This window comes from Cordyceps fumosorosea (genome assembly GCF_001636725.1).
Source record: "Cordyceps fumosorosea ARSEF 2679 chromosome Unknown scaffold_7, whole genome shotgun sequence".
Lineage (NCBI taxonomy): Eukaryota > Fungi > Ascomycota > Sordariomycetes > Hypocreales > Cordycipitaceae > Cordyceps > Cordyceps fumosorosea.
In genome coordinates this window covers 457240-484735 of record NW_017387307.1, presented here as the reverse complement: position 1 = coordinate 484735, position 27496 = coordinate 457240, and the positions used below count along the sequence as shown (strand labels likewise).

General features: G+C 55.8%; 6 protein-coding genes across 6 annotated transcripts; 4 read left to right on the top strand and 2 right to left on the bottom strand.

The window, feature by feature from the left end:
• Positions 1–208: 208 nt before the first annotated feature.
• ISF_03684 (C6 and C2H2 transcription factor RegA-like protein) lies at positions 209–904 on the bottom strand (the record flags this gene model as incomplete). The annotated part of the gene is made up of 1 exon (XM_018847290.1): positions 209–904. One exon carries the CDS (start codon positions 902–904, stop codon positions 209–211), a length of 696 nt encoding a protein of 231 aa, XP_018705497.1.
• Positions 905–5347: 4443 nt separating this feature from the next.
• ISF_03683 (MFS transporter) lies at positions 5348–7162 on the top strand (the record flags this gene model as incomplete). The annotated part of the gene is made up of 4 exons (XM_018847289.1): positions 5348–5514; positions 5570–6726; positions 6788–6892; positions 6948–7162. The coding sequence occupies 4 exons, from the start codon at positions 5348–5350 to the stop codon at positions 7160–7162; spliced, it is 1644 nt and encodes a 547-aa protein (XP_018705496.1).
• Positions 7163–8001: 839 nt separating this feature from the next.
• On the top strand, positions 8002–9779 carry ISF_03682 (Zinc finger, FYVE-type; the record flags this gene model as incomplete). The annotated part of the gene is made up of 3 exons (XM_018847288.1): positions 8002–8729; positions 8790–9150; positions 9207–9779. The coding sequence occupies 3 exons, from the start codon at positions 8002–8004 to the stop codon at positions 9777–9779; spliced, it is 1662 nt and encodes a 553-aa protein (XP_018705495.1).
• Positions 9780–12849: 3070 nt separating this feature from the next.
• On the top strand, positions 12850–17550 carry ISF_03681 (membrane bound C2 domain-containing protein; the record flags this gene model as incomplete). The annotated part of the gene is made up of 3 exons (XM_018847287.1): positions 12850–13038; positions 13143–13452; positions 13532–17550. The coding sequence occupies 3 exons, from the start codon at positions 12850–12852 to the stop codon at positions 17548–17550; spliced, it is 4518 nt and encodes a 1505-aa protein (XP_018705494.1).
• A 679-nt stretch (positions 17551–18229) lies between these two features.
• ISF_03680 (proteasome component PRE2 precursor) lies at positions 18230–19154 on the top strand (the record flags this gene model as incomplete). The annotated part of the gene is made up of 2 exons (XM_018847286.1): positions 18230–18361; positions 18438–19154. The coding sequence occupies 2 exons, from the start codon at positions 18230–18232 to the stop codon at positions 19152–19154; spliced, it is 849 nt and encodes a 282-aa protein (XP_018705493.1).
• Positions 19155–19554: 400 nt separating this feature from the next.
• Positions 19555–24239, bottom strand: ISF_03679 (Peptidase M22, glycoprotease; the record flags this gene model as incomplete). The annotated part of the gene is made up of 2 exons (XM_018847285.1): positions 19555–20981; positions 21293–24239. 2 exons carry the CDS (start codon positions 24237–24239, stop codon positions 19555–19557), a joined length of 4374 nt encoding a protein of 1457 aa, XP_018705492.1.
• Between the last annotated feature and the right edge of the window lie 3257 nt (positions 24240–27496).

The following is a 27496-nucleotide window of genomic DNA, read 5'->3' as shown; positions in this document are numbered from 1 at the left end:
ACCTACCTAGTACTTACTAGTTACAGGGCGAAATTGGCAACTGTAGCCCCCTGTGGTGGCTGCATGTCTTAGTCAAGTCAAGTTGATCTATCCGTATCAATCCTTCTATAAATTTGCGACATATACAGTACATGGCTGCGTCTTGGTACAAACGCTTGTACCTACGGAGTACAGCACCACCCTACCCAGTTTGCTCCGTGTCGAGTTATTAACCCAATCCTACCGCCCATGCCGCATCCCCTAGCTGCTGCACCAGATGGCACAAGTTTTCCACAATCGGTGGCGTTGCCTCCTTCCCGTGAGACACATTCGTCCGCAAAATATCCTGCGCAATCTCCATGCATGCCCTCGTGTCCTGCAGTGGTGCCTCCCCCCCAACGGCCCCTCGCACCGCCGGACCGCGAATCAGCGGCCGGCCTTGGTCGAACCCGATGAATCGCTGCACCGACAAAGAGTCCACGTCGTCGAGGTATACATTGCCGTATGAATATTGCGATGTCATTGTCTGTTGCCGGTTGGCCTTGTTGACCACGCCGTATGTCCACAGCGCCAGCGCCGCATGCTGCACCGCCACGGCGTAGAATCCGTTCAGGTGGTCCGCCGGGAACATCTTGGCGTAGCGCAGAATCTGGCCGGCCCCAAACACCGCAGTTCGGGCCGCCGTGCTGGCCGCCCACTGTTGCAGTACGGGGTAGATGCGACGCGCCTGCTCCTCGCCCTCCTTGCCCGAGAACAGCTGCAGGTCGTCGAGCGACACATGGAGGTTCATCTGCAGCAGATGCAGCACGACAAGCTCCTGCACCGACATGTCTGGCCAATCTGCGGCCACCGCCTGGAAGTTTTGTAGCTCCCGTACCATCTCTTGGTGCCGCGAGTTGAGAAGCAGGCTGGCGGCCGAGTTCATGTTGCTCGTATACGATCGCGTTCGATGCACCGCGCACAATTGCCGATACTCCAGAATCATGCCCCAGAATCCATGCAGGTAGATCGAAATCGAAAGCTGAAGATCCAGACGTGATGCATTCGCTGGAAGCTGGTGCACGTCGCAAAACAAGTCCCCCAGCGACGGCGGCCGCTTCGTCTGCCCAGAATGACGCTCCATGTATTTGATTTTCCATTCTGCCGCCGTCTGAGCAAACCACAGCTCTCGAGACTCTGGTAACGGTAGCGTAATTTCCCCATACGACATACACGGGTTCGTCAGCGTTGTCATGGATGCCTGTGCTTCACGGAGGTAGCAGTGGAAAACCAGTCGCTTCCACTGCTCTCTCGAGATCCACGCCTTCCATTTCTCTTCCAGCTCTTGCCCTTCATCTGACGCCAGGACTTGAAGCAAAGGATAACTGGCGCGTTGAAATTTGCCACGATACCGCATCATGGTGACCGGAATGACAAGATGGCATTCTGCAATCTCCATTTTACGTCGATTTCCACTCCACAGCGCAATGTCCTCCCAAAGAATGAGGGATTGAACGAGGCCGAGGTTTTGAATCGCGGTATTGTTCTCTTCGAATCGCGAAGGGATAGTAATTCTAATCGCCTCCTGCACTGCAAATCCAAACTTTCGAAGCGTTGGTACAGGCGTTGACACTGCCCCGGCCGCTGCCGCACTCCCTATCCATTCAGGCCACTGCTCATTCAGTTTGAATGTTGGGAAATGGATCCAGCCTGAAACCTGGCAAGCATGTGCTGCTAGGAAAATGTGGATCATACTGTCCATAAGTTCAACGGTCGGAAACGATGCAGCAACCTGATTCCTGCTGTTGTCAGTTTTGCAGGTGATAAGCACCGACGAGAGAAGCCTATCTCTGCCCGATTGTTCCAGCCTCTCTCGCGAAACTCGGAAAGCGTGCTCGCCTCCTCTCTTCAAATGCATCCTGGCGGCGTGGCTGTTGCTGACTGGTATATGGCCTAGCTCGTTGTACCCTGTGTCGTGGTCTTTGGGCTGCCAGCGCCAGGGAGATTCCGTCCATCCTCTGACAAGAGCATTGCGCATCTGCGCAACCTCACCTGCCGTTTCAGGGCGGCTGATGCTACCCTCGCGTGTGGACCGCGGTGTGCCTCCTATGAGATCCAGATTCCAATTATCTAAGAGCCCAAAATCCATGTCAGTCATTTCAAGACTGGTGTTGTCGCAGAAGTCCAATACATCAAGACCCTGTGGATCTGTGGATCGTGACGGATTAAAGGGCTGATCGTACAGCACGTCTCGCAGGAAGTCGAAGAAGGGCATCGTCGTGGGATCCATCATATTGGAGGTCGGTGGCGCCAACATCTGTGAGCCGTCCATTGGTTCCGTAGAGGCATGTGCGAGACTGTATGCCAATTGGTTGCTGTGGAATCCATTGTGTTCCTGTGCGCTTTCGGGCGTTGGCAATTGGCCGTCGTCGAGATGTATTTGAGTGGTTTGTGACCCGGGTGTTGTATTCGTGTGCGCGACCGGGACAGAACTTGAGGTATCGGGAATGGAGGGCTGCGATGGATGCGATGGAGAAGGCTCGTTGGACTCTGTAGATGTAGTCTGAGGAACGGCTTCAACTGGAAAGTGCGCAATGTTCTTTGAGTGGCCAAGGCCTATCTCAGACGAGACGCACTCGAGCTTCCTCGAGACACAGCGCTTGCACGGCTTGGTTTCTTCGCACTTGACCCTGGCGGTTGCGCATGGCCGACAAGCCTGGGAGACACGGCCGGGTCCGGGTGAAGCTTGCTTGCGGCGACGCTTTGCGGGGGAGTCGTTTGCATGGTTTGCGACGTGCCGACGCAAGAGGTCCTTCCGAGCGAAGGATTTCTGGCAGATTTCGCAGATGAAGCGTCGGCCTAGGGTATGTGTTTGGACATGCCGGACGAGATGCTCAGGCCGCGAATATGAGCGGCCACAATCCCGGCAGGCGTACAGATTGTTCCCTACGTGGCCTTTGCGAGGCGTCGTGGCGGAAGGCTGATGTGGTTGCAAGGGATCTGTCGAGGTTGCGACTGTCGGGCTGGCAGTGCTAAAGCCGGAAGGGGGTTCAGAGTATTGCGCGCCAACGCTGGCGTGGGCACTGTCGGGAGTTTGACTGTAAAACGGCTGCTGGGCTTGCTGCGGATCCAGGGGAGGAGGCTGAGGGTCCAAGATTTTGGACAGTGAGGACGACCTGTTCATGATGGATGGTCGCCTTGGCAGCTTGGAGAAGCCGAGCTGTTCGTGGGCTCAGGGCCAGGCGTTTCCGTACATGAGTACGGATGCGCGTGACAGAATGGACGGGGAAGGCGTAGACGCGGCAGCCCAAGAGCCGTGGTCGCAAGAGCTAGGTATGAGCAGGGATATCGGAGAGAGGTCAAATTAAAGAAAGGCTGGCCGGTGACGCGGCTGAGGTTCGAAAAAAAAACGATCACGGAGCCGTTTCCGTCAACGATTGGGTTGGGCGCTGCTGACTATGCGTCTTGCCGGGAAGCCTGGGGGCGACAGGAAAGTGTAGCGCCATTCCCATCCATCATATCATCCTGAGACAGCGCCGAACGGAGACTCCGTGAACCCAAGAACTTCTCTCTGTGAGCTCCAGCAGCCAGCGGCCTGCAGGACGATCACTAGTTACCTTCCATCATCCGCGACGCTGTGGCACTATTTTAGCGGCGTGCTGTTAGTCTGGGTTGCTGGAGAGTGGGAAGGGGGGGGAGGCCTGAGTTCATGGCTGACGTCGGAGGCAAGCCGCTCGGCGAGAGGCGAGATTTCAGGTGTAGGGTGGGTTAGTACCTACGTGCTGTACATAGCTAGCCGTAGAGATGGAGAGAGTTTCAGCCTGGGTCTGATTGACGGAACAAGCGAGACAGGATGGTACAAATGAGAAAAGAAAAGAGAGAAGGCAAGAAGAATGTGGGCGGAACGGCCGCCGGAGTATGCGATAGGCTAGAAATAATGTTCAGCCGCGCATACATGACTTGTACATATGTGCAGATATCCTCGCATGTACATACTGTACGTCTCCGTACAGAGTAACATTAAGTTAGCTACTCCGTACTGACAGGTACATACATAGATGACCTTGATTTTCAACCCCCACCTTGGTTGATGTGCGTTTTTGACAGGATCTCGGTGCAGCGACTGCCGGCGCTCCTCACAGTTATCATTAGTCAGGGAAACGGGCTCAAGCAAGCGCAATGACATTTCAGTGCCACTTCACCATCCATTTGTTGGTTCTTCTTTGACACCCTCTACATTGGTTGGCAAACGGCTGTTAACTCTATATTGCTCTTTTAAATCAGTTCAACCAAATAACTCTATTTGGCCACATAACTACAGATCTAGACTGGCGCATCGCTGTCAGCCGGACCACACCATCAGGAAAGGCCCGGCCGACAACCTAGTGCCTAAGTAGTCCGAAGTACTACTCTGTAGTAATTGTCGCACTACCTACTTCTACGGACTGAGTAATTACTAACTGGTTGGGACCCTGCGGCGCCCTGTGGCGGCAACTTGCGTGCTCATTCGCATGGAATAATTTGAGACGCTGTGCTGCCATCAGGACACCACCACCAGAATAGCCTTCGTCCATGTAGCTGCCAACAAAAAGGGACATGGAAAAGGTCTAGACGTCTCATCCGCGACAGCAACCAACCAACCAACCATCCATCCATCCATCCATCCATCCATCCATCCATCCATCCATCCATCCATCCATCCATCCATCCATCCATCCATCCATCCATCCATCCATCCATCCATCCATCCATCCATCCATCCATCCATCCATCCATCCATCCATCCATCCATCCATCCATCCATCCATCCATCCATCCATCCATCCATCCATCCATCCATCCATCCATCCATCCATCCATCCATCCTTCCTTCCTTCTGCAGCCCGTGAGCCACCAAAAAGCCTCTCAGACACTAAAAACGAGACATTGACCAGCTTGGGGTGCTTTCGGTACTTAACTTGCTCCACGGAACCTGCCATGCCACCTTGCTTCCCGCAGGCCGCCTGTACCGCCTATTACGACCTCGGCGTCCGGCTAGATCCCTCCCCCAAGCCTGCGCCCGCCACTCGCCAGATACCTACTGTAGCAGCCCAGCAGCCCAGTCAATGGCTTTATTCGTACGGCCTAAGTTATCTACTGCGGTAGGTACCTTGTTCTAGGCCTCGAGGACTGCTGCATCATAACTAATTGATCCTTACAGATACCCCGGTTTTCGGCAGCTGACTGAGTGAGGGTGGCGCTGCACTGAGTAAATAAATTCGTCGTCTCGCCAATCTCCAACCTCGATCCCGCTCGACTCGATCCTTCTGGGGGAATGTGCCTCTTCCGTATTAGTTGTTATCAGTGCGTCCCGGCCGTCGTTTGCTGCCTCGCTTGACGCTGGTTCGCCATGGCCGCCACTGATGCTGTACAAACGGTGACGCGCCCTCTTGACAGAGGCTCCGGCGTCACCACTCGCAAGGCGACGTTGGGCAATGTCCGTCTCAGAGATCAGGAAAACAACGAAATCATCCTAATTCCTACGCCATCCTCTGACCCAAATGACCCGCTGAACTGGTTTGTCTGCTCTGATCCTTTGCCTGCCCACTCGTGTCTAACCCATCGACAACAGGTCGCAATGGCGCAAAAAGTACGCTGCGATTGTCTTGTGCGTGGCCATGGCCATGTGCAATTTTTTGGCGGCCGGCCCGTCAATCGCAATTGTCCAGACAGCAATGGACTTCTTTCCCCAGGCAGCTCAGGATGGTAGTCTCATAACTTATGCCATCCCCAGAGTCGCGTATTTCTTTACCTCAACGTCGCTGTTGCAGGGCATGGGCAATCTCTTTTGGATTCCTGCTGCCAACAAATGGGGTCGGAGGCCCATCTATATCGCCAGCTACGCAATATATTTTGCGACGGCTGTTTGGCTCATCTTTGAGAAGTCATATGCTGGATTCCTTGTTGGGCGCATCCTGATGGGCTTCGGCGCCGGTGCGGCAGAAACCCTTGCACCAGTTACCATCACCGACCTGTTTTTCCTGCATGAACGCGGAGCCATCATGTCCGCCTATACTTGCTTCCTCTCCATTGGCGTCGCTTTTGGCATGATTGTTTCAGGAGGTATTACTGCCAACAGCGATTGGCGAACAATCTATGAAGTCAGCTCTGCCTTGATTGGCTTCGTCCTTCTCCTTCTGTTCTTCACGCTCCCGGAAACGGCATATAAGCGGGTTGGAGCCAGCAAACATATCTCTCTGGGATCTTCTGATGCCCTGGGAAGTGCCGCAAGCCAAAACAGTGACGCTGAGACTGGTCGATCCACTGTCGCCAGGCAAACATACTGGCAATCGCTCAAGGTCTTCCGCCGACAGCCTTTGACGAATGAGAGCATAGTGAAGATGATGATGCGACCATTCGCTCTGATTCTTTTGCCGTCGGTACTCTGGGCGGCTCTAGTCCTAGCTGTAACTATCGGCTTCCTCGTAGCTGTCACGTCGAATGTTGACCCTGCTTTTGAGGAGGCCTACCGCTTTCAGCCGTGGCAAGTTGGGTTGTGCTTCTTTGCAGCCATTATAGGCTCCATACTTGGTCTTCCGGCGGGAGGCAAACTCGGCGACTTATGCGCAGACTATCTCACGAGGCGGAATGGAGGTATCCGAGAGCCGGAGATGCGACTTCCCACCATCATGATTTCCGCCATCACAACACCCCTGGCTCTCGTGCTCTATGGGGTTGGCATTCAGCATCACCTGAGTTTCATCTGCCCAACTATCGGCTTGGCATTATGTAGGTGGACAGATCTTCGCTCGTCTCTATGACGCTGAGTGTGACTAACAGGGGGTTGTAGTGAACTTCTCTATTACACAGGCCAGCACTGTCTGCATCGTCTATGTGATTGACTCTTATCGCCCTGTTGCAGGCGAAGTTACCCTCGCCGTCATGGGCTTTAAATGTGAGTTTGCCTGCTGCCGATACACGACGTGTCCCGCTAACACAGCTCTGCACAGCACTTTTTGGATTTTTGCTGTCTTTCGAGACGAACCCTTGGATTAACAAGTCCGGGTATCAGAATGCATACGGCGCCATGGCTGGCATCTCTACGGCTGTCATCATACTATGGATTCCACTGTATTTTTGGGGCAAGGTGCTCCGAACCAAAACATGGCGGTGGCGCATCATGACACTGGTACACTGGGCGGACGATCGCGAGGTTGGCGAATGATGTTTGCGTGGCAAGTACTGGAATATAATTTGTATAGTATACTATAGTTTTTACAGAAGCATATAACATAGCGAATGTAGGGAAATTAGCAGTTCGCACATTGAATGAAAGGGCGTCCTGTTCTGGTGAGTGGACGTAGTCTCTTGATATCAAGCCCGAAGAGGTCTCGTACAAGTGCAGCACTGAGCCTGTAAGCAATAGCAGAATACACAAGAGATCAAGGGAAGACTAATATCATTCATTCGAGAATGATGGCTTGCTCTATTTATGCTTGCTTGAAAACATGGTTGTCGATCCTAGTCCCCCTTACAGAGTGGGGGCAAAGGGCGTGTGACAGGTCTCGTCTTGATTTTAGTGGCGATGCCGATTGCTAACAACATCCACTTCCTGACGCAAGGGTTGCTCGCGTGTCTCGACTTGCCGTCCCAACACCAGGCCGTCGAACTCTCTGGAGTTGGTGAGTTATTTGGCGTTCAGTTTCCCATAACTCTACGTCCTCTTTACACGTGCTCTTATCAGGGCTGTTCATCAGCAAAACCCGGCGCCAAGAAACCCACGCGTATGGAGTGAAAGTGGCGGAGTGGCGGAACGAAATCAAGGGTACCTTCAACTCCCGAAGGCCCAAGTTTGCCAAATCAGAAGGCCGCCCGTCGTCATCCCAAGATTATCTTTCCTTCTTCACTCGTCTTCGATTTTTTCTCCTTCTTCCTACCTGGTCCCGCCCTCGATAGACCCCGCGTCCCGAAAGTGCACCACATCCTGCCCCGATGTTTTAGAGAAGCATGGCGACCCCGCGAGACCCTGAACCTGCAGCGCATACGGCAACGACGAACCACACGATGGACGACAGAACAACGAACCCCGGCCAGTCCACGGGCGCTGCACATACTCAGGACACAGAGGATGGCGTCGGCTTGTCTGCAGCCTCCAGTGGAAGCCCTGGAAGCAGTCGCGAGGGCGCCCAGACGCGGGCCGGTGACACTTCCTCGCCTGCAGGTACGGCTGCAGTCGAGCAACCCTTGGCGTTGACCAACGAGGCGCCTTCCGCTGCCGTCACACCAGACACGAGGCGAGAGATTGCACAAGAACGCAATGGAAATTCAGAAAGAGACGATACAAACGCCAATAGGACCGCCCGAGAAGAAAATGCCGCCGGCGACGTTGCTGGCGGCGCCGGCGCTGCAACCAACACGCTTCTTCCCATCCGGACCTTGCCAGACCTCGTACCACCGCGAGCCGCACCAGTCCAAACGACCGCCACCTCGTCGAACTCTCGCGTCGAATTTTCGCCCGATACCCGGTTTGTCGGTCCGGACGGGCAGGTTGTGGCCTTCTCATCCGTCATGTACCCGCTCCGATCAAGCTTCGTAGCGGAGGGCTCGCCTCTATCCACACGCAGGCGAAGCAGCCTCCGTCAACAATTCATTCCTCCGCGAGAGCGATCGCAGAGGCATCGCCGAGAGGTGCCCGAGTTCTCTCTCCCTAGGTGGCAGCCCGATGCCGAGGTGACCCTCTGTCCCATCTGCCACACGCAGTTCAGCATATGGGTGCGAAAGCACCACTGCAGGTGTGTTGATTCGCGAGGCAACGGCGGCATGCTCGTATGCGGCTACTAATAAGGCGATAGGAAATGCGGACGGGTCGTCTGCAACTCGTGCTCCCCTCACCGAATCACGATCCCGAACCAATACATTGTCCGCCCCCCAGACTCGGACGTTTCCTTCGCCTCGAGCCTGTTTGCGGACCCGATGGGAGCCAGTTTCCTGGAGCATGACGGCATGCCTGGTGGTGAACGGGTCAGACTCTGCAACCCCTGCGTTCCCGACCCGAACACGGCGCCGCCGCAGAGCCCGACGCCGCATTCACCGCGCTCACCGCATCACAGGTCCCGGAGCAGCCTCAGCAATGCATACGGCGGGATGCCTACACTGCCAGGGATCCACGATTCATCCCAATATCTCAGTTCTCGCACAAGGAGTATTGCCCTGGTATGTGAAAGCATTACCTCTTTTCTGCGGCATGGTACAGCTAACAGGATAATCAGAACCCCTCTGCAAGGGGGCACGATCCGGTACCGACATCGAGCCGCAGTGCCTCATATCAGACTCCCTTCGAACAGTACCTATCTATGCGCCCCGGGCGTGCTGGGCCGTCCCAGTTCAGCACCCGGCCAGGACTGTTCGAGGACGCGGCGACGCCGTCCTCCTCCCGGCACCGGGCGCTGCCGCCGACGCCCCAGATCGCGGAAGAGGACGAGTGCCCCATATGCCACCGAGAGCTACCGGCCACCACGCTTCCCGACTTCGAGACGCAGCGCGAGCAGCACATCACGGCGTGCATCCAGTCCCACAGCACCTACGGCGGCAGCCCGTCACCCCTCGCCGAGGGCGTCGCGCCGGCCCCGCCCCGCCGCAGCGGCATGTACACGTACGCAGCGACCGAGAAGGACTGCGTCGATGACGCCGAGTGCACCATCTGCCTCGAGGAGTTCGCCGTCGGCGTGCCCATGGCGCGCCTCGAGTGCCTCTGCCGCTTCCACCGCGCCTGCATTGCGGCCTGGTTCGTGAACCACCCTGGGCGGTGCCCAGTGCACCAGCACGACGGCTTCGGATTCTAGGAGTGATTCGGGCGGCCTGTGCGCGTGTGCCGCATATCATCGGTTCTTGTGGAGTTGTTCAGAGTTGTGTTGTGTTCTTTGGTTGTTTTTGGTCTTTCTACTGGGAGCAAGCGATTTTGATTTTGTACATTTATACTACTCACCCTCTCTATTCATCTTTTCCTGTCTGTCTACTATATCACGGCATCTTCAATTTGCAATATCTTAGACTGAATAAAGGCCAGTGATGCACCGCAGTAATTTAGCCAATGGTGTGCCGGCAGTGATGCAATGTCCCTCCCTCCCATTTGGCGTGTTAGGACTCCGGCCTCTTGGACGTGGCATGAATTATTGCAGCGCACTCTTGTTCGTGTAGTATATTCGACCTTGGTGATCATGATAGTGATGCGCGGGGTCCAATTTCCTAGTCTTAGTCGATTCATGAGGGAACGAGATAAGGTCCTGCATTTTTATGTTGATTTCCTCTCAAGCGATTTGCGTCACGCTGCGCAACGTTGTAAATTGTCACTGCCCACACCTGCGGCGAGGTCTAGTTGGTAGTCACCATAGCAGGAATGGCATGCAAAGTTTTATCTAGGATGGTGAACTGTGCTTGGCCCGCAAGGCTACGCGGATCATGGGTCGATGGAAGACGGAGTTATGGTAAATGGGGAAAGGCTCGGGCTACCTTTTCACTTCGTAGCATCTGTAGACAGGAGGAGACATTTACTCGGTGGGGAAATAGTTTGATTAAAGCCAAGCAGAGGCGAGGGCTAGAATTTTAAAGTGGTGAGGTTTTTGGGCAACAAATACATCGACTTCATTTCTACGAAACTTGACACGCGCCATGGCTACAAGATTTGCACCCATCTTCCTCGCACAGTTGGCATTACACGCAAAGCAGGAATTGGCGATTCAGTAAAGAGAGGCCGCCAAAGGGCACGGCATCGGCGAGCCGAGAGCTTGTTAGCCATCGGGGCGACGCGGCAGCTTGAGCCGGAGGTTGGGCAAGCGCGAAGCTGGTACTTGGTACTGGCAGATGACGGAGAGATTGTTGACGAGGCAGGTACTGGTACATTCGGATTCCAAGCCTCCTAAGCGGCGTCGACTTTCGTTGCCATGTCCAGCTGGGAGGGATTTGGCTAACGCTTTATTAGTTAACTTGTTAGCAGAGCGCCACAAGACCTCGGAAGCTCCAGCGGACGGGGCGGACGGTAGAGGTCCACTGGGGGTTGGTGTGGTTGGCCGCATCCGATCTGCGACGGACATGTCCTGCCTGGTATGAGTGCGAGGCTGTGGTTATTCACTCGTCACTTGGTAAACCCAGGATATGAGACGATGAGAGATTCCCTGGCGGTAGTAGTAAAGTAACTGGCGAGTGCTCGAGTGAGTGAATGAGTGCATGAGTTAATGAGTGAGCGAGCAAGCGAGAGAGTGTGTAAGTGAGTGAGTTACTAAGTGAGGGAGTAGGGAATGGGTCGTTGATGGCTGAGAGTGTCGGGGTCAGCGACAATTGTAGGCCGAGGAACATGCCAGCCAAACACCGAGGTGTAATCTGAGGTAGGTGCCAGTAATCCTGCAGTGCTGCGGCATGGCGTCGTGCAGATGTATTACAATGAATGGATGCAGCTGCATGTCTTAAATGCTCTTAGAAAAGAGGCCACGTACAGGAAGCGACAGACAGACATACAGTATGTATGTACAAGTACTTGGCACGCACAGCTAGCCACATGCATCGCCATCGCGCACATCAGGCTTCTTCCGCTCACGAATTGACGTACAACAAGTAAATGATTCTCCGCTTGCTTCTTATTAGCAGTCTTCTGTCTACTCTATTCGCAACTCATTGTAAGAAAACAAAAACCCCCCCAAAAAGTTGCCTGGCCTGATTCGCCCCCCCGGGCTACCAGCTAGCCGGAGGAGGCTGAGAGCCCACCGGTGCCACCCATGGCGGCCCCCCTCCTTCAGCAGAACCAGGATCAGACCAGAGAGCTGGGACCATGGCAGCTGTGCTTGGGGCGGGGACGGTACTTGTACTTGAGGGACAGTGCCTAAAGCCTGTGAAAGAGATGAGTTGGACAAGTTACCCAGGCGCTACTGGGTAGGTAGAATACATACACCAGATCAACCGTGAACGTCTTTGTGCGCGGGCGGCTATTACTTAGCAGCTTGCCCTAACTGCTGTCCTGAGCGCTGTTCTGATTGCACTGGAATTCTCCGTGTTCCCTCTGACCAAGCTTCAAGTACTAGTACCTCAAGCCAGCAAGCTATCGGGGGACCCTCTTTGTGGTTTTGCGCTAATCACAGCTTGACTTTTTGATAGCTTTCTTGCTTCCCTCCACTCTTTTCGGTGCTCCCTCTCTCCTACTACTAACTTCTGCTCCTCGTCGTCACCAATCAACCACGCTTCCCCAAGTTGCCCAGCTTGCCAGCAGGTACCTACTAACCTAACCTACCAGCTGCCAGCTGCCAGCAGCCACCCCCCTCCTACTCCCTGCCTCTCTTTTTCTCTTATCCAATCCGTCCGTCCTTCCATCCGTTCATTGTCTTTCTTTTCTCACCGTTTGGCGTAAGTCTCTGTCCGTCATCCTCTTGGCCCTTTCCCATCCAACGCTCAGCTCTAGCTCCGCGTTTGCAATCTACTACCTACCTGACAGCTCCCCAGTGCTGCTGCTAGCATCGCCAGCTATTAGTTTTTTTTTGTTATTCCATCGATATCATTCTCTACGAATACATCCTACTAATTCAAGATACCCCCGCCGCCTCTTCCCACCCCTGTCAGATCAGCGTCATTTTATGGTGGTGGGCTGCAAGAACCCGAATTCATCTTTGTGGGCGCAGCTCCAGTCGTCCCATTGAGACATTCCGACTACTAGTCACGACTCCTCCTCCTCCAAGTCTGCGCTGCTTGCGACAGCTCAGCTCTCGCCAATTCTCCGTCCTGCAAACAACCTAGTACTGTCGACTTGCCTCTGCATGTCGCCTCGCCGACGGGCGCGCGCCAATTGACTCTCCCCTCCTGCGATATACAGATCCAATTCAATCTCAACACCCATCGCCTATTGCGCATCATCTCCCAAGTTAACTCGTCATGGCTGCCGACGAAGCCCGCGAGGCCAAGGTGGACAATGCCGTCGCCGCGGCCCAAAACCCCCAGAGCACCGTCACCTCCGACGATGCTCAGCGCAAGATGGTCGCCGAGGCTCGCAACTCCGGAATCCCTGCCTTTTCCTTTGATCCCGATGCCAGTCCGGAGCAGAAGCGTGCTCAGGCCAGAGCTGTATGTCCTGTTTTTTCCCCCATTCTCCTCCGACTGCCTTGGCCATCTTGCCTTGCATTTTGTCGCGTCGCTCGCCATGTTTGCTAATCTTGTCCCTCCCCCAGGCCATTCCCGCAGAGCTCCGCCAATCACGCCCCGAAAGGTCCGTTGCCGTCGTCACTGACATGGATGATGGTACCGGCCCCGTCGAAGATTTGCCAGAACCCTCCAAAGCAGGCGTCCTCGATGTCGCCAGAGACGCCAGCGGCAAGCCACTTGGCCTTGGTGCCGACCCTGGCGCCGCAGAGCCTCTGTATATGCGCACCGGCTGGGCTCCTAAGATGGGCTGGCCCTCGCAGAAGACGTTCGAGGCTGAAAGCTTGCTGGACCACTCTACCTGGCTTGAAGGCAGACTCCCCGATACGCTCTACGGAGGTAAGGCTCCTAACGCGGCAAAGCCCACGCCTCAACACATCTCACTGCGCATCCTGCTGACCCCAAACTTCTTTACTAGACTGGTACCACAATACCGCCATTGTCATCGTCGCCTGTATCACTTCCTGGCTAATTGCTGTCCTCGGGGGTGGCCTCGGCTGGGTACTTATCGTCATGGCCACGTGTGCCACCTATTACCGTACCTCCTTACGCCGCGTCCGCCGCAACTTTCGCGACGACATTAGCCGCGAAATGGCTCTCAAGAAGCTCGAGACTGACAACGAATCTCTCGAGTGGATCAACTCCTTCATGGTCAAGTTCTGGCCCATCTACCAACCCGTCCTCGCTCAGACCATCATCAACTCCGTCGACCAGGTCCTTAGCTCATCTACCCCTGCTTTCCTCGACAGTCTCAAGCTCAAGACCTTCACCCTCGGCTCCAAGCCTCCGCGCATGGAACACGTCAAGACTTACCCTAAGACTGAGGACGATATCGTCATGATGGACTGGAAGTTCAGCTTCACCCCCAACGACACCGCCGATCTTACCTCCCGCCAGATCAAGAACAAGATCAACCCCAAGATTGTTCTCGAAATCCGTATCGGAAAGGCCATGATTAGCAAGGGCTTGGACGTCATTGTCGAGGATATGGCCTTTTCCGGCATCATGCGCCTCAAGATCAAGCTACAGATTCCTTTCCCTCACATTGACCGTGTTGAAATGTGCTTCCTTGGTCGTCCTGAAATCGACTACGTTTGCAAGCCGCTTGGTGGAGAGACGTTTGGCTTCGACATCAATTTCATTCCCGGTCTCGAAAGCTTCATCCTTGAGCAGATCCATGGCACTCTTGGTCCTATGATGTACGATCCCAAGGTCTTCCCCATTGAAGTCGCTAAGATGCTCGCCGGTACTCCCGTTGATCAAGCTGTTGGTGTCTTGGCTGTCACCCTCCACGGCGCCCAGGGTCTCAAGAACACGGACAAACTCGGTGGCAGCGTCGATCCCTACGCAGTCATCACCTTCAACCGTCGCCAGGAACTCGCCAGGACCAAGACCGTCCAAGACAACGCCAATCCACGCTGGAACGAGACGCACTACCTCATTGTCACGTCTTTCTCCGACTCTCTTGATATCCAAGTCTTCGACAAGAACGACTTCCGCAAATCCAAGGAACTTGGTGTCGCTACCTTTGCCATGGAAAACCTCGAGGAGCTCAACATCCAAGAGAATGAGCGCATCGAGGTTCTCGCTGACGGCAAGGCACGCGGTGTTGTCAACTGCGATTTGCGCTTCTTCCCGATTCTCGCTGAGAAGAAGCTCGAGGATGGCACCATTGAGCCCGCTCCGGAATCTAACCAGGGAATTCTCCGCTTCACTGTCGAACAAGCCAAAGATCTTGACGGCACCAAGAGTCTTGTCGGTAGCCTCAGCCCCTACGCTGATTTGCTACTCAATGGCAAACCTGTTCACCAAACCAAGAAGCTCAAGCGCACCAACAACCCCATCTGGGATAACGGCTCCAAGGAAATCCTCATTACCGACCGCAAGTCTGCCAAGCTCGGTGTCATCATCAAGGATGACCGTGAACTCGCCGGGGACCAAGTCGTCGGCAAGTACCAGATTAAGCTCGACGAAATGCTCGATTGTATGGCTCAGGGCAAGGAGTGGTACAGCCTAGCGGGCGTCTCCACTGGTCGCGTCAAGATGATGGCTCAGTGGCGACCTGTCGCCATTTCTGGCGTTGCTGGAACCGGCGGCTACCAGACTCCCGTCGGTGTTATGCGTCTGCACTTTAAACGGGCAAGCGACTTGCGCAACTTCGAAGCCTTCGGAAAATCCGATCCGTACGTACGCGTTCTGCTCTCTGGTATCGACAAGGGAAAAACTGTTACCTTCAGAAACGACCTCAACCCTGAATGGGACGAAGTCCTCTATGTTCCTGTTCACTCCGAGCGCGAGAGGCTCACTCTTGAAGTTATGGATATGGAGAAGGTTGGCAAGGATAGGAGCCTAGGCCTGACTGAACTGGCTGTTGGTGACTTCATGCAATTGAACGAACTCGGCGAGTATCTAGTGCACGATAGGAAGGATAACCGTGAGGGTGCTCTCCGTCTTCACGGCAAGGGTGTGCCCAAGGGAACGCTTCACTACACAGCCGCGTTTTACCCCTGCCTCAACATTGCGGATCCTAAAGAGGAAGAGGAAGAAAAGGAGACGGCCGAGAAGACCAACGGTGACGCCACGAAGGAAGTTGCCAAGGATGCGGTAAAGGCGGCCGCAAACGGTACCACTGACAAAACGTCCACCGAAAAGGCTGCCAACGGTGCTACCGACAAGGCTGCTCCCGCTGCCGGACACACCAAGGGCAAACCAAGCGTTGACACAAGTAAATCTGTCAAGTCTGCCAAGAGTCGCACAAGTCTTGAACAGAACGGTGACAAGGAGACTGGTCCTCCCAGGATTCACATGAGTCCCGAGCAGCTGCTCAGAGAAGAGAGTGGTCTGCTCATCTTCCGCCTTCTCGAAGCGGAAGTGCCTGACACTCCAAGCCATCTAGAGGTCTGGGTCGACGACTACATGTACCCTGCGTACACTACCAACAGCACCTCAACCAAGAGCTACAAGTTTGATGAGATTGGGGACTGCGTCATTCGTGAGCTCGACTTTTCCCGACTTACGCTCAAGGCTCGGAAGAAGGGCGATGACAACGGCGACGTTCTGGCATCTCTAACCGGCAACACGCTTGACACTCTGAAGCAGTGTCTCAACAACCCCACCATTCTCAAGCTCAAGTCTGAAGATGGCAGGACTGGTTCTGTCAAGGTCAGCCTTAAGTATATCCCTATCAAGATGAATCTTGATCCTAGCGAGAGCATCAACAACATGGGCAACCTTCGTGTTGACATCTTGGATGGTGTTGGTCTGCCTTCCGCTGACCGCAACGGCAAGAGCGATCCTTACTGCCGATTTGAGCTCAATGGGCAAGATGTCTTCAAGACCAAAATTATCAAAAAGACGCTCAACCCTACATGGAACGAGAACTTTGAGGTGCCTGTTCCTTCGCGAACAGCTGCCAAGTTCAAGTGCACTGTTTGGGATTATGATTTTGCTGATTCGCCTGACCTTCTCGGTGCCACAGACATTAGCTTGGCCCAGCTGGAGCCTTTTAAAGCCTACGAGACTCAGTACCCTCTCGACGGCAAGTCTGGTAGTGTACGAATCAGAATGCTCTTCCGCCCAGACTACGTCACCCGCCAAAGACATGGTACCTCGTCATTTGCAGGCACATTCGGAGCCCCCACTCGTATTGTTACTGGCGTTGCCGGTGCTCCCATCAAGGGCGGCGTCGCGGTTGCTGGAGCTGTCGGCCATGGTGTTGGAAAAGGTGCCTCCTTTGTGCGACGTGGTATCTTTGGAAAGAAGGATAGCAACGGCACTGTTGTCGAGGTCGCCGAGCCTGTTGACGTCGCCGAACCTGGTGGTCTCAGGAAAGCACCTACACTGGATACGGCTGCTCGAAGGGATTTGACACCTACTCCCGGAGGCAACCCATCGCTGCCCATCCCGTCAATTGAGACTCCCAGCCCTTCGCACAGGCGCGCTTCTAGCATTGGCGCTGCTTCTATCCAGAGCGGCATGCCTGGTGCGCCGAGCGGGAGCGCCGTTTTCACAATTGTCAGCGCCTCTGGCTTCCCTGGCTCTACCGATCTATACATCGCCATCTCGCAGGTTGCTCCAAAGGAGAAGACGGTAGGCAAGACGAAGCACTTCAAGTCTTCCACGGGCGAATGGTCATTCGACGAGGATTTGAGGTTCAACTGCGCTGCCGATTCTCAGTTCAAAGTTGAGGTCAAGGGCAACCACACCTTTGGCAGCGACGACGCTCTGGGGGATCACCCATACTTTGTGGACGAGACGGGCGCAGGTCCCAAGGAGCTTACGATTGGTGGCGGCACCGTCGTGATCAGGAGTACGTTCCAGGCCGCTGACTCTGCTAGCATCAGAGACAGCCCGCGTTCGACTAGCATCCGCAGAAGCATGCTCTTGAAGCGAGGCGAGTCATCACGCGTCAGCCGGGAGACGACGCCAAACCCGTGAGCGGTTCCATTTGAGATGGTGATGTGTAAGGGTGGGGGTTTGTTTGAGCGTCTTTCTTTGTGTCTGGATAATTATTACAAGGGAAATGGGATGGTGCTGGCGAGTGCATTCTTTTTGATGTCAATATTCTGTCTGTTACTTTGTTTGAACCTGCAAAAACTATTTATTTCTTTGTAGATTGGAGCGAATGGTAGCTGCAAAGAACAACACTCTGTGATATCCTTCCTTTCTTGGTAACACCGCGCGACCCACTTGACAAGCTCTGGCTAAGGCAACAAGGCATCAACTTTGCGGCCATCAGTACGTACCCAGGCACCCACTGATTTGGTAAGCTTCTGCACTCAAGCAGCAGAGCTTCCAGCCAGCCAGGTTCCAGCTTGGTGACGCGCGAGCCGAGAGCTGCCTGAGCCTTTCGACCCTCTCTCTTCCCTGTCATCCCAAACGGCACAAACTCGCATCAATCAGAAGCATCACCACCTGTCTCGACGCTTCTTCATTACATTGCATCTACTCACAGCTGCTGCAGTATACTTCTCGAATTTTTCAACATACCGGAAGCCTCCTACGATACCCACCCAACGAGCCAGCCCAGCACAAAGACCCGGTGCTCTGGTAAAGCCTCCGCTGTTTAGGCGACTCAGTGCGACACAAATAGAAGAGGACGTTCAATACAGGAACCATGGATGCTCTAGTCTCGAGATATAGCCGGCCTGCCCACGCGCAGAACGAGTCCTTCGAGGATGAGGACCTGATGACCCTGGACCCCATGGCCAACCTGTCTCTCAACTTTGCGATGCCTCCCGTCGCTCAGGTACGGCCACAACCGATTCCGCGGGAGAATTAACACTCCTGCATATTTATCGCAATGACTAACCGCTCGCAATTAGCCCTCTGCCTGGCTCCGCGCGGCCACAGACGACCGCTCGAACCCCAACTGTCCGATCAAGATTGCCCACGGCACCACGACGCTGGCGTTCCGCTTCCAGGGCGGCATCATCGTGGCGACGGACTCGCGCGCGACGGCGGGCAACTGGATCGCGTCACAGACGGTCAAGAAGGTCATCGAGATCAACGACGTGCTGCTGGGCACCATGGCGGGCGGCGCGGCCGACTGCCAGTACTGGCTGGCATGGCTAGGCATGCAGTGCCGCCTGCACGAGCTGCGTCACAAGCGCCGCATCAGTGTTGCAGCGGCGAGCAAGATCCTCGCCAACCTCGTGTACAGCTACAAGGGCATGGGCCTGAGCATGGGCACCATGTGCGCGGGCGTCACCCCGGAGGAGGGGCCCGCGCTGTACTACGTCGACAATGACGGCACCCGCCTCGCGGGCAACCTGTTCTGCGTCGGCTCCGGCCAGACATTCGCGTACGGCGTGCTGGACGCCGAGTACCGCTACGACCTGAGCGACGAGGACGCGCTCGAACTCGGACGTCGCAGCATCCTGGCGGCCACGCACCGCGACGCGTACTCGGGCGGCTCGATCAACCTCTACCACGTCAAGCAGGAGGGCTGGGTCAAGCACGGCTTCAACGACACGAACCCGATCTTCTGGAAGACGAAGCTGGAGAAGGGTGAGTTCTCCAACGTCACGAGCGAGCTGTAGTGGATGAAGGATGATGGGGAAGCGGAGATGGCACAAAGTCGTCGCCGGGGGAGCACAAAGGAGCTGTGTTTTAGGATGTTATTAGAAGGTTCGAAGTCGGCTGTGCTCCCTGCAACTTGTACAGTACAAGAATACAGATTTCTTTGGCTCATAACTTGGGTTCAGAGTAATGTGGTTGTGTGTGCATTTGTGTGTGTGTGTGTGTGTGTGTATGTATTATCGACCGGTAGAATGCCCTTGTTTCCAAACCCCTTTCTTTTTGCGCCATGCCATGCTATGATAATGATACAGTGTTGATACAAGTCGTGCATAATCTGCTCGTCCGTGCCATATATCGTACAATCTCCTCACCGCCAAACAACATGAAGATCGACTTGCAAACCCGCCCTCTCGCTCCCGTCTACTTCCATCTCAACCACCCGCCGACGCCCATCAGCCCTCCCGCGCCCTCACCGTCGGCCGCCTGCCCCGGCAGCCTGACGGCCGGATCCAGCGGCCACTTGGCCACCGGCGCGACGTCCAAGTCCGAGTGCCACCCCGCCTCGTACATCTCCATGCCCGCCCAGGCGATCATCGCCGCGTTATCCGTGCACAGTTCCACCGGCGGCGCGACGATCTCCCGAATCCCATCACCGCCGGAGGAGGATAGGAGGCCGCGCGCCTCGAGGGTGGTCCGCAGAACGTGCATGAGAAACTTGTTGCAGGCCACGCCGCCGGCGACGACCAGCGTGCGCGCGTCCGGGTGGTCCTCGAGCGCGAAGCACAGCCGGCTGGCGAGGTGCTGGAAGGCGACGCGCTGCGTGTGCCGGGCGAGCGCGCGGCGCTCCGGCTCGTCCATGGCTGCGCCACGCCGGGCGGCGATGGCGTGCACGGCGCTGTGCACGGCGGAGAAGGAGTAGGCCATGCGGCGCGTGGCGCGCATCGGCAGCGGCACGCGCCACGCGTACCCCGTGTCCACCTCGTCGGCCACCTCCTCCGCGCGCGTCCGCGGCGGCGCGTAGAACGAAGCAAAGTCCCCCTGCCCTTCGGGGAAGGCGTAGGACTCGAGGAGGCGCCCGTACATGACGTCCGGGCCGGCGGCGAGCACGGCCTCGGGGAGGATGACGCGCGCGGTCTGGTCGAGGACGTTGCCGACGGCGGCGTCGGCGGTGGTGGCCAGCACGCGGTGGTCGGCGAGGCCGGCGGACAGCACGAGCTGCGAGTGGCCGCCGGACACGAGCAGCGTCAGGAACGGGAATTCCGGGGAGGTCGCGGCGGGGGGCAGGGAGGAGAGGGCGCGGACGAGGCGAGGGGTGAGCGCGTGGGCCTGCATGTGGTGCACGCCGAGGAGGGGCACGTCCCAGGCGAGGGCGAGCCCCTTGGCGGTGAACAGGCCGGTGGCGAGGTTGCCGTGGATGCCCGGGCCGCGCGTGGCGCAGACGAAGTCGGGCGGTCCGCGGGGGAGGTGGGCGAGGGCGCGGCGGACGAGCGAGGCGAGGGTGCGCTGGTGGCCGTCGAGGGCGGCGGCGGGACGCACACCGCGCCAGGCGCGCAGGTCGGAGCTGATGCGCTCGTTGAAGTGCAGGACCGTCCGGGGGCGGCGGTCTGCGGAGGGGGATGGGCCGGGGCTGCTGTGGTGTTCGAGGATGGCGACGGCGGTGTCGTCGCAGGACGTCTCGATGGCGAGCGTCACGAGGGTCCGGTGGCAGGTGAGGGGGTGTCGCCGGCGTAGGCGTGAGCCCGCGGTGAAGATGTTCCCCGGGGACGCAATGGGTCGCATCGTAGGGTTGGTTGATGGTGAATAGTAACAAGGGAGAGAGGATGGTGGGTTGTCGTCGAGGCTCGAGGCTGCAACTTTTTAGTGGAGACAAGCTGATGGATGGTGGAACGCAACTTATACGACAGCATCTATCTATGTACATACAACGAGAGATTGGATCATGTGTCCCGGAAGAAAGTTTTCTTTATTATATAGTTATTTCATCGTAAACATAATAGCTCACTTTAAATCTTGCAAATGCAAATATCTCAGGCTAGCTTCCAAAGTGCCTGCCTGCAATCAAGAAGACCATCCAAGCCAATTATTTCCATCATGTGTCTCGCCTATCCAATTTTCGCATACGGATATAAGTCATCTTAAACCCAATTCACCCACTCACACTTGCAGCCGCCCGTTCCACCGTCGAAGCCTCCATACTTTGCGTCCCCCGTGCCGCGCGGGTTGATCCACGTCCCGCCCGCATCCATCTTGTTCACCAGCAGCTTGGACTGCGCCCTGACGAGCTGCATGCGGTCGTCCATCGGCGTCTCCCAGACCAGCTTCCCCTTGGGATCTCCACCGTGCGTGTCGAGCGTGATGGTCACCGGCCACGGCATCGTGCCCGGTCTGCGCAGCTCCGCCACCACCTTGCCCGCACCGTCGCTGCGGTCAGGCTGCACGATGCTGGACGAGTTGGTCGCCAGCTTGCGCGTCCAGATGCGCACCAGCATCCGGGTCTCGCCCCACGTCGTCAGGAACTTGGCCTCGGACTTGCGGCACCCGCCGTCCCGGTCGAGCGGCACGGAGGGATCGTCGGCGCGATTGGGCACCGTAACGGACTTGAGGAAGATGGTGCGCTGGAAATGCGCGTAGAAGCCATAGTGCTCTGTGCTGAGCCCGCGGTCATAAAGTCGCACCGGCTGCTGCACCACGTTCGGGAACAGCACCGCCGGCGCCGGCGTGCCGTCCGGCTCCAGGGCCGGGCGAGGCAGGAGGCCGGTAATGTTACCCTGGGCAATCGCACTGCTACCGGGGGGTTCGGCGTCGCTACTGCTGTTGCCGTCACGTCTCTGCAAGTTGGGGGTTTCAACCTTGTCACTGAGGGATTTGAGTATGCTTATGTAAAAGGGTGCTGGCTCTCCTGCCTTGGTGTCGGAAACGATGTTGTCCGTAGTCTCCCCCAAGAACCACATGTCCTTGAAGTCGGGGGGTGCCGGGTCCGGCTTGAACTGAGAGGCGGCCCTCGCTTGAACAAGCGCATGGGCTCTGGCGGCAGAACCGGGAGCTCTCCTCGAAACAGGAACCGGCGCATCTTCATTCGGCACCTTCCAAGCCCTCCGGGTGCTGTTGTCCCACTGGATCTGCATGATCAGTGGAGGCTGGCTCGGCTGGTACAGCGCGGAAGGACTCTGGTCATCCTTTGGCAGTGAGCAACTCCACAGAGTCGTAGGCTCCGTGCAGACACTCCTGGCGATCGTGTTGTCTGGGCCGGCCACCGTGAGGATCCCGGTAGGCATCGGCGGGAAGTCGGTCAGGTTGACCCAGATGGAGGGCACCTCGTGCTTGGCCCGCGGCCGCGTGAGGACCACCGCCAGCACGATAGCGACAATTATCAGCACGATGACGGCAGAGCAGACCCCCAGGCAAATTCGGCGCTTCTTGCGGCCTTCTCTCCCGGTGCGACCGAAGCAGCCGCTGGCCGGGATGCAACAACGGCCGCGCCAAAAACCGCCGGCGCGGCGCGCAATCATGTCTTCCTTTTCGTGGCGGCGTCTGGTTCTCTCGACGCGGTTGTGAGGCCCCGGTGCGTCTACCAGGTGAGCTGGCGGCAGATAGGTTCCCACAGGGCGAGCGGGCAATTGTGCTTCGTAGGATACGCCTCGCAAGTCGGTCATTTGCGTGGCGCCTTGCGATGTCATCGTCGCTGCCAGCCCTGGCGAGATAGGGTTGGGAGACGGAGGGAACTGGGCATGCAGCGGGTGACTAGGAGGAAACACGGCTCTGTATCGAATCGGGTCGTGTTGTGGTCGTTGCGGGGGTGAGTACGGGGGCGGCTGGTCCGTTGTGGGCTGTTCCTCGTCTGTCACGGCCATCCTGTTCTTCTCATTGCGTTGTGACTCAGATATGTACTGTGCTACTCGAGAGTTTGAAGTTTGCCACGGCCCGGCTGATGAGCTTGGCGACGGTGACCGCCGCGGAGTGGGAACGCGAACGATGGGTGTCTTGTCAGTCGTCAAAGGCAGGACCGGCTCTGCCTTGGGGAGAATCACTGGCCAAACTGAGAGGTGCGACGATGGTGGCCTGAATTTTGCCTCTTTGGGTGAATCCAGCTTCTGCTTGCGACTGCTCAAGGTCATGCGATTTTCAACCAGCGGTGTAAGAACGTGATCCCACCAGCCGCGTGAAGCTGAGACTGCACTGCTTAGTGAGATGATCTTCTTTCTGGCAGCTCCCGCGCTCCTAGGAGTAGTGCCATCTTCTTCAAACAGGGTGCAGGGCGTGCCGGCATCGTCATCCTCTGCGCCGCCGCCCTGAAGCTCCAGGCTGATGAGTTTGCCCTGATTTTGGTATTGTTTGGGAAGAGACGGCACAGGAGGCATGTCCATCAAGGTAGGGGCGTCAGATGATGGCGCCATGGAATACACGCTCGATGCCGGTCGATTATTGCTAAATGGTTGAGTCGTATCTGGGGTATCGGGAGACCAAAAAGATTGTGGTTGACGATCGTCGCGAGGAACAACGCCAAGACCTCCTTTTGGAACCATGTTTGGCAGTTGATGACTCCTATCAGCATATGGATTTTGGTCATAAGAAGGCGCAACGCTCGGTGGCACTGAGATGCCGATCATGATTGGGCGGTCGTCTGGGGAGAGGCCGTGATGCGGTGATTGGTTGATTTGCGACGAGGCAGACGGGCTCTGCTCCTTGGCTTTTTTTAGCCAGTTCCAGTTTCCAACAGAGGCAGAGTCTTGCTCGCCTTCAAGCGCGCGAAGCGCAGCAGAGTCGGCAAACTTGGCGGCATCTTGATCCTCTGGACTGGTGTCGCGACGAAAGGCCGTCATGTCGGTGATGACACTGATGCCGGCCTGGGCATTTTGGGCCTTTTGCCGCTTTCGCGATTTGAGACGCTTAATCTTGGCCGTAGAATAACGAGAGACTCGCACTGTCGTAGCTTTAGCTGGTCGTAGATGGTCGGACGGCGGCTTGGGAGGCGGCTGCTGCTGCACGAGGCCTTGCTCGTCGTCGCTGGCCGTGATGCTCGCATCCTCCCATTCTTCCCAGTCGGCGACGCTTGGTTGAGGGGATGGGGCCAGATGCCCGTTTTTCCGGTATGGTCCCGAGCTCATGAGAGCTATTTCAGTGTTGGTGCGAGCTTATAGTTGGTAGGTGGGTAGGTGGTCGTCGTTTGCAGCAGGAACGTTGCGGACTCGCCGACATGGACCCGAGGGGTCTGAGGCGATATTTTGAAGAAATCCCCAAAGATTCAAGTGTTGAGGATGGAGTAAATTCAGCTTCGTACAGTTGGGCGCGTAAATGATCGAGGGCTAAATAAATGATGTCGAAGCAACGAGAGAACGAGAGAGCGAGCGAAAGAAGTAAGGGACAGTGAAAGATGATGCAAAAAGGAACCAAACAACGAAGCAGTGCACAAAGAGCGTACGCGTCTCAACCACAGACGTAATAGAAGCCAAAGAATCTGAAACACTTTTGGATATTGGGAGAGTGAGAAGAAGTATGTATGTACAGGGCAGCACACGACAATGGGCGAGTGAGCATCAAGTGGCAGCGGCGGGGGGCAGCTGCACCAGGCCACCGCCGCCATGCTGCATGGCTAGGCATGCGCTCATTGCTAAAATAAGGAACAAGACCCTCTTGGTCAGTGGCAACGGCAAGGATAAAACAACGATGAATGGGTGGACGAAAGCGGCCGTGGGTGGACGGGACAGAGCTAAGCGCCGAGTGATTGTGTACATGGTATATTGGGTAGGTACATACAGAATATACATACATGAATATACATACATAGGTATAGGTCTGCGTCTGGTGCTGATGTGAGGGACGTGAGGGACGTGTTTTGATTGGTGGGCTGCTAGCCGCCCGGGTTTCATGGTGCGCCGCGATTGGCTCTCGTGCGCCGTTGAAGATACGCTACCCTGTACAACAACATGCATTGAGCCCTGGTGTCTGCATCCTAAAGCTGCGCACTATATCGGGCTTCAAGCCAGCAACTATAGTTCGTGTCGGTAGGGAATAATAGTCAAGTGAATTATGGGCCATGCAGTTTGCGCTCTCATCGACTGAAGAGTTGATGCATACAACTTATGCGCTCTTTGAGGGTTAGAGTCAAGGCAACTGGGCACCAGGAGCCGGACATATGTAACCCAAGGATTACACCAACCCTTGAAAATCACCAAAAATGAGACAAAGACCCAAACTTCCACGATACGTTTCCATAGTCGGATACCATAACACTATCGTACGAATGAGGTTATGTATTGAGACCCGCTTCGCAGCCTCGGATGTCCATCCGACTGCACCTACCTGTACGGCCAGCATCAAGCAGGCAAGAGACTACCCTACGGCTCGAACAGCGTATCGCTGGAGCTGCATAGTATCTACACGCGGCAAAAACTAAATCCTAAATCTATGTAGTTCTCCGTGTCGACTGCAGATTAGCGGGCACGGAACTAGCAGGCCCCGAGATTGGTCGATCTAGATACAGCGCGGGAGCGCAGACAGAACTCTTCTAGAACCACGAACTACATGAGCCTAAGCTAACAGGTTGGAATACGGAATGCAGTCGGGGGGCCAAGCAGCTCAGCAGACGACGCTAATAAAAGCTTGTAAGTAACAACAAACAACAGGCACAGAAACAGGAAGACACAATGTAGCGATGAAGCGTGTAACTAGTCTGTAGGACATGTAGCATTGGCTGCAAGAAGGTTGTCATACGACTGAAACAAATAACAACGAGTGGGTCATGATGGAAAAAGAGTATATACATATATCTCTATGTTTCTGTCGATTGTTTTGGCCAAGTTTTGATGCGAGACTGGAGCATCGCGGGTCAGCTGTCTCTATGGAGTGTAGTTAGAATCATCACCAATGCTTGGAAGCATCAGTTAACTACCTAGGTGTGCGACAGTGTGCAGGCTAGAGTTGCGCCATGCGGCTAGATGTATCGTCATTGCATCCCTGCACATACGCCGTACCTAAGTTAGACACAGGACATAGGCTGGGAGAGGCTTTGGAATGTCCCCAAAAAGGACCGAAAACCTGTTTCATGGTACCATGTTGCAGGGAGATTTAAGCTTTTTTTTGTTTCCATGGTGCCAGGTGCTGCCCCAAAACCGCGCCACCAGGCACATTGGTACCAAGGGAGGAAGGCGTCCCAGCACCACCCGTCTGTGGATGGCGAATTTCCTGGATCGCCAGAGCGCAAGGACGGCACTGGAATGGACAAAACAGTGAGCGAGCAATAATCGTGGAGCACGTGTCCACCAACAAACCAGAGTTGGCCATTCTCATGCACCGGAGATGAGATGATGTGCATGCTTTTGTGGCTGACTCCGGGTTCAAGGGGAATCGAATATCTGGCGGCTGATAATAATAGTAGAGTTAATAATGATGATAATAATAATAGTAATAATACTAACGCTTTCCTGGGTATGAAGGGCTGACCGGGGTCAATGAGCTGTCCCTGTTTTTTTGTGTAAGCGAAGTCGATGACTGGATGTCTGGATATTTTGCTTCTTTTGCTGATACGCAACACCACGAAGCCCTGTAGTTGGCCCTATGCATTTTCTTTTGCTGAGGCTCACGACAGAAAATCTGGCATTGGTGAGTGAGTGCAAGGGGCAAGGGCACATATTGCAAATTGCCAAGACGCCATGCGCTATTTTGGAGTTGCGTGCTTCTGGTAGATTGTTAGGAAGAAAAAGCTTGGTGATGACAATAATAAGGGGGCGACATCGAAATTAAGGTCGTCTGCAATCTCGACGGCGGGCTTGCACTGTAGATGGACCGGCGCCACCGAGCGTAATACCAATGCGCCGCCCTCACTGGCTGGCCTCGCGACCGGGCTGGTACTAGCCAGCAGCTTGGAGGCAATGGGCAATGCAGCTCTGGGCATGCACAGCGGCAGGCGGGCCTTGTTCGACGCACGTTGCGATGCTAGCGAGGCTCTGGCTCATCTCGTTGTCTTGTGTGGCCAGGGTTGGGGTGTCGTGGAATCGTGGTTCAGCCGCGAGCCTTTCTGCACCTTATCCGGACAGCGAGACCGCTTACAAGGGAGCCAGCCAGCCCTTTTATTGGCAGCACCTTCCGACCATTGCAAGGACCTTTGGTGGTTCGGGCCCGCGCCCCCTTGCCATGTTAGCATACTGTATGGTGCTGTATACATACCGTACATTGGATGAGAGATTTGTCGCATTGGCCAGCTGGAGACGGTGGGCCAGAGGGCGGCACTAACTTTGGAAGATGTCACGGCCCGTCACAGACAGGTGCTCTCCTGTTGGTCCCTTGGGGGCCGTGATAATATTTAAGAGCCGGGTCCGGTGGCGTGAAAAGGGGGAAGCAACAAAGGCAGTAGCTGGCGTGATTG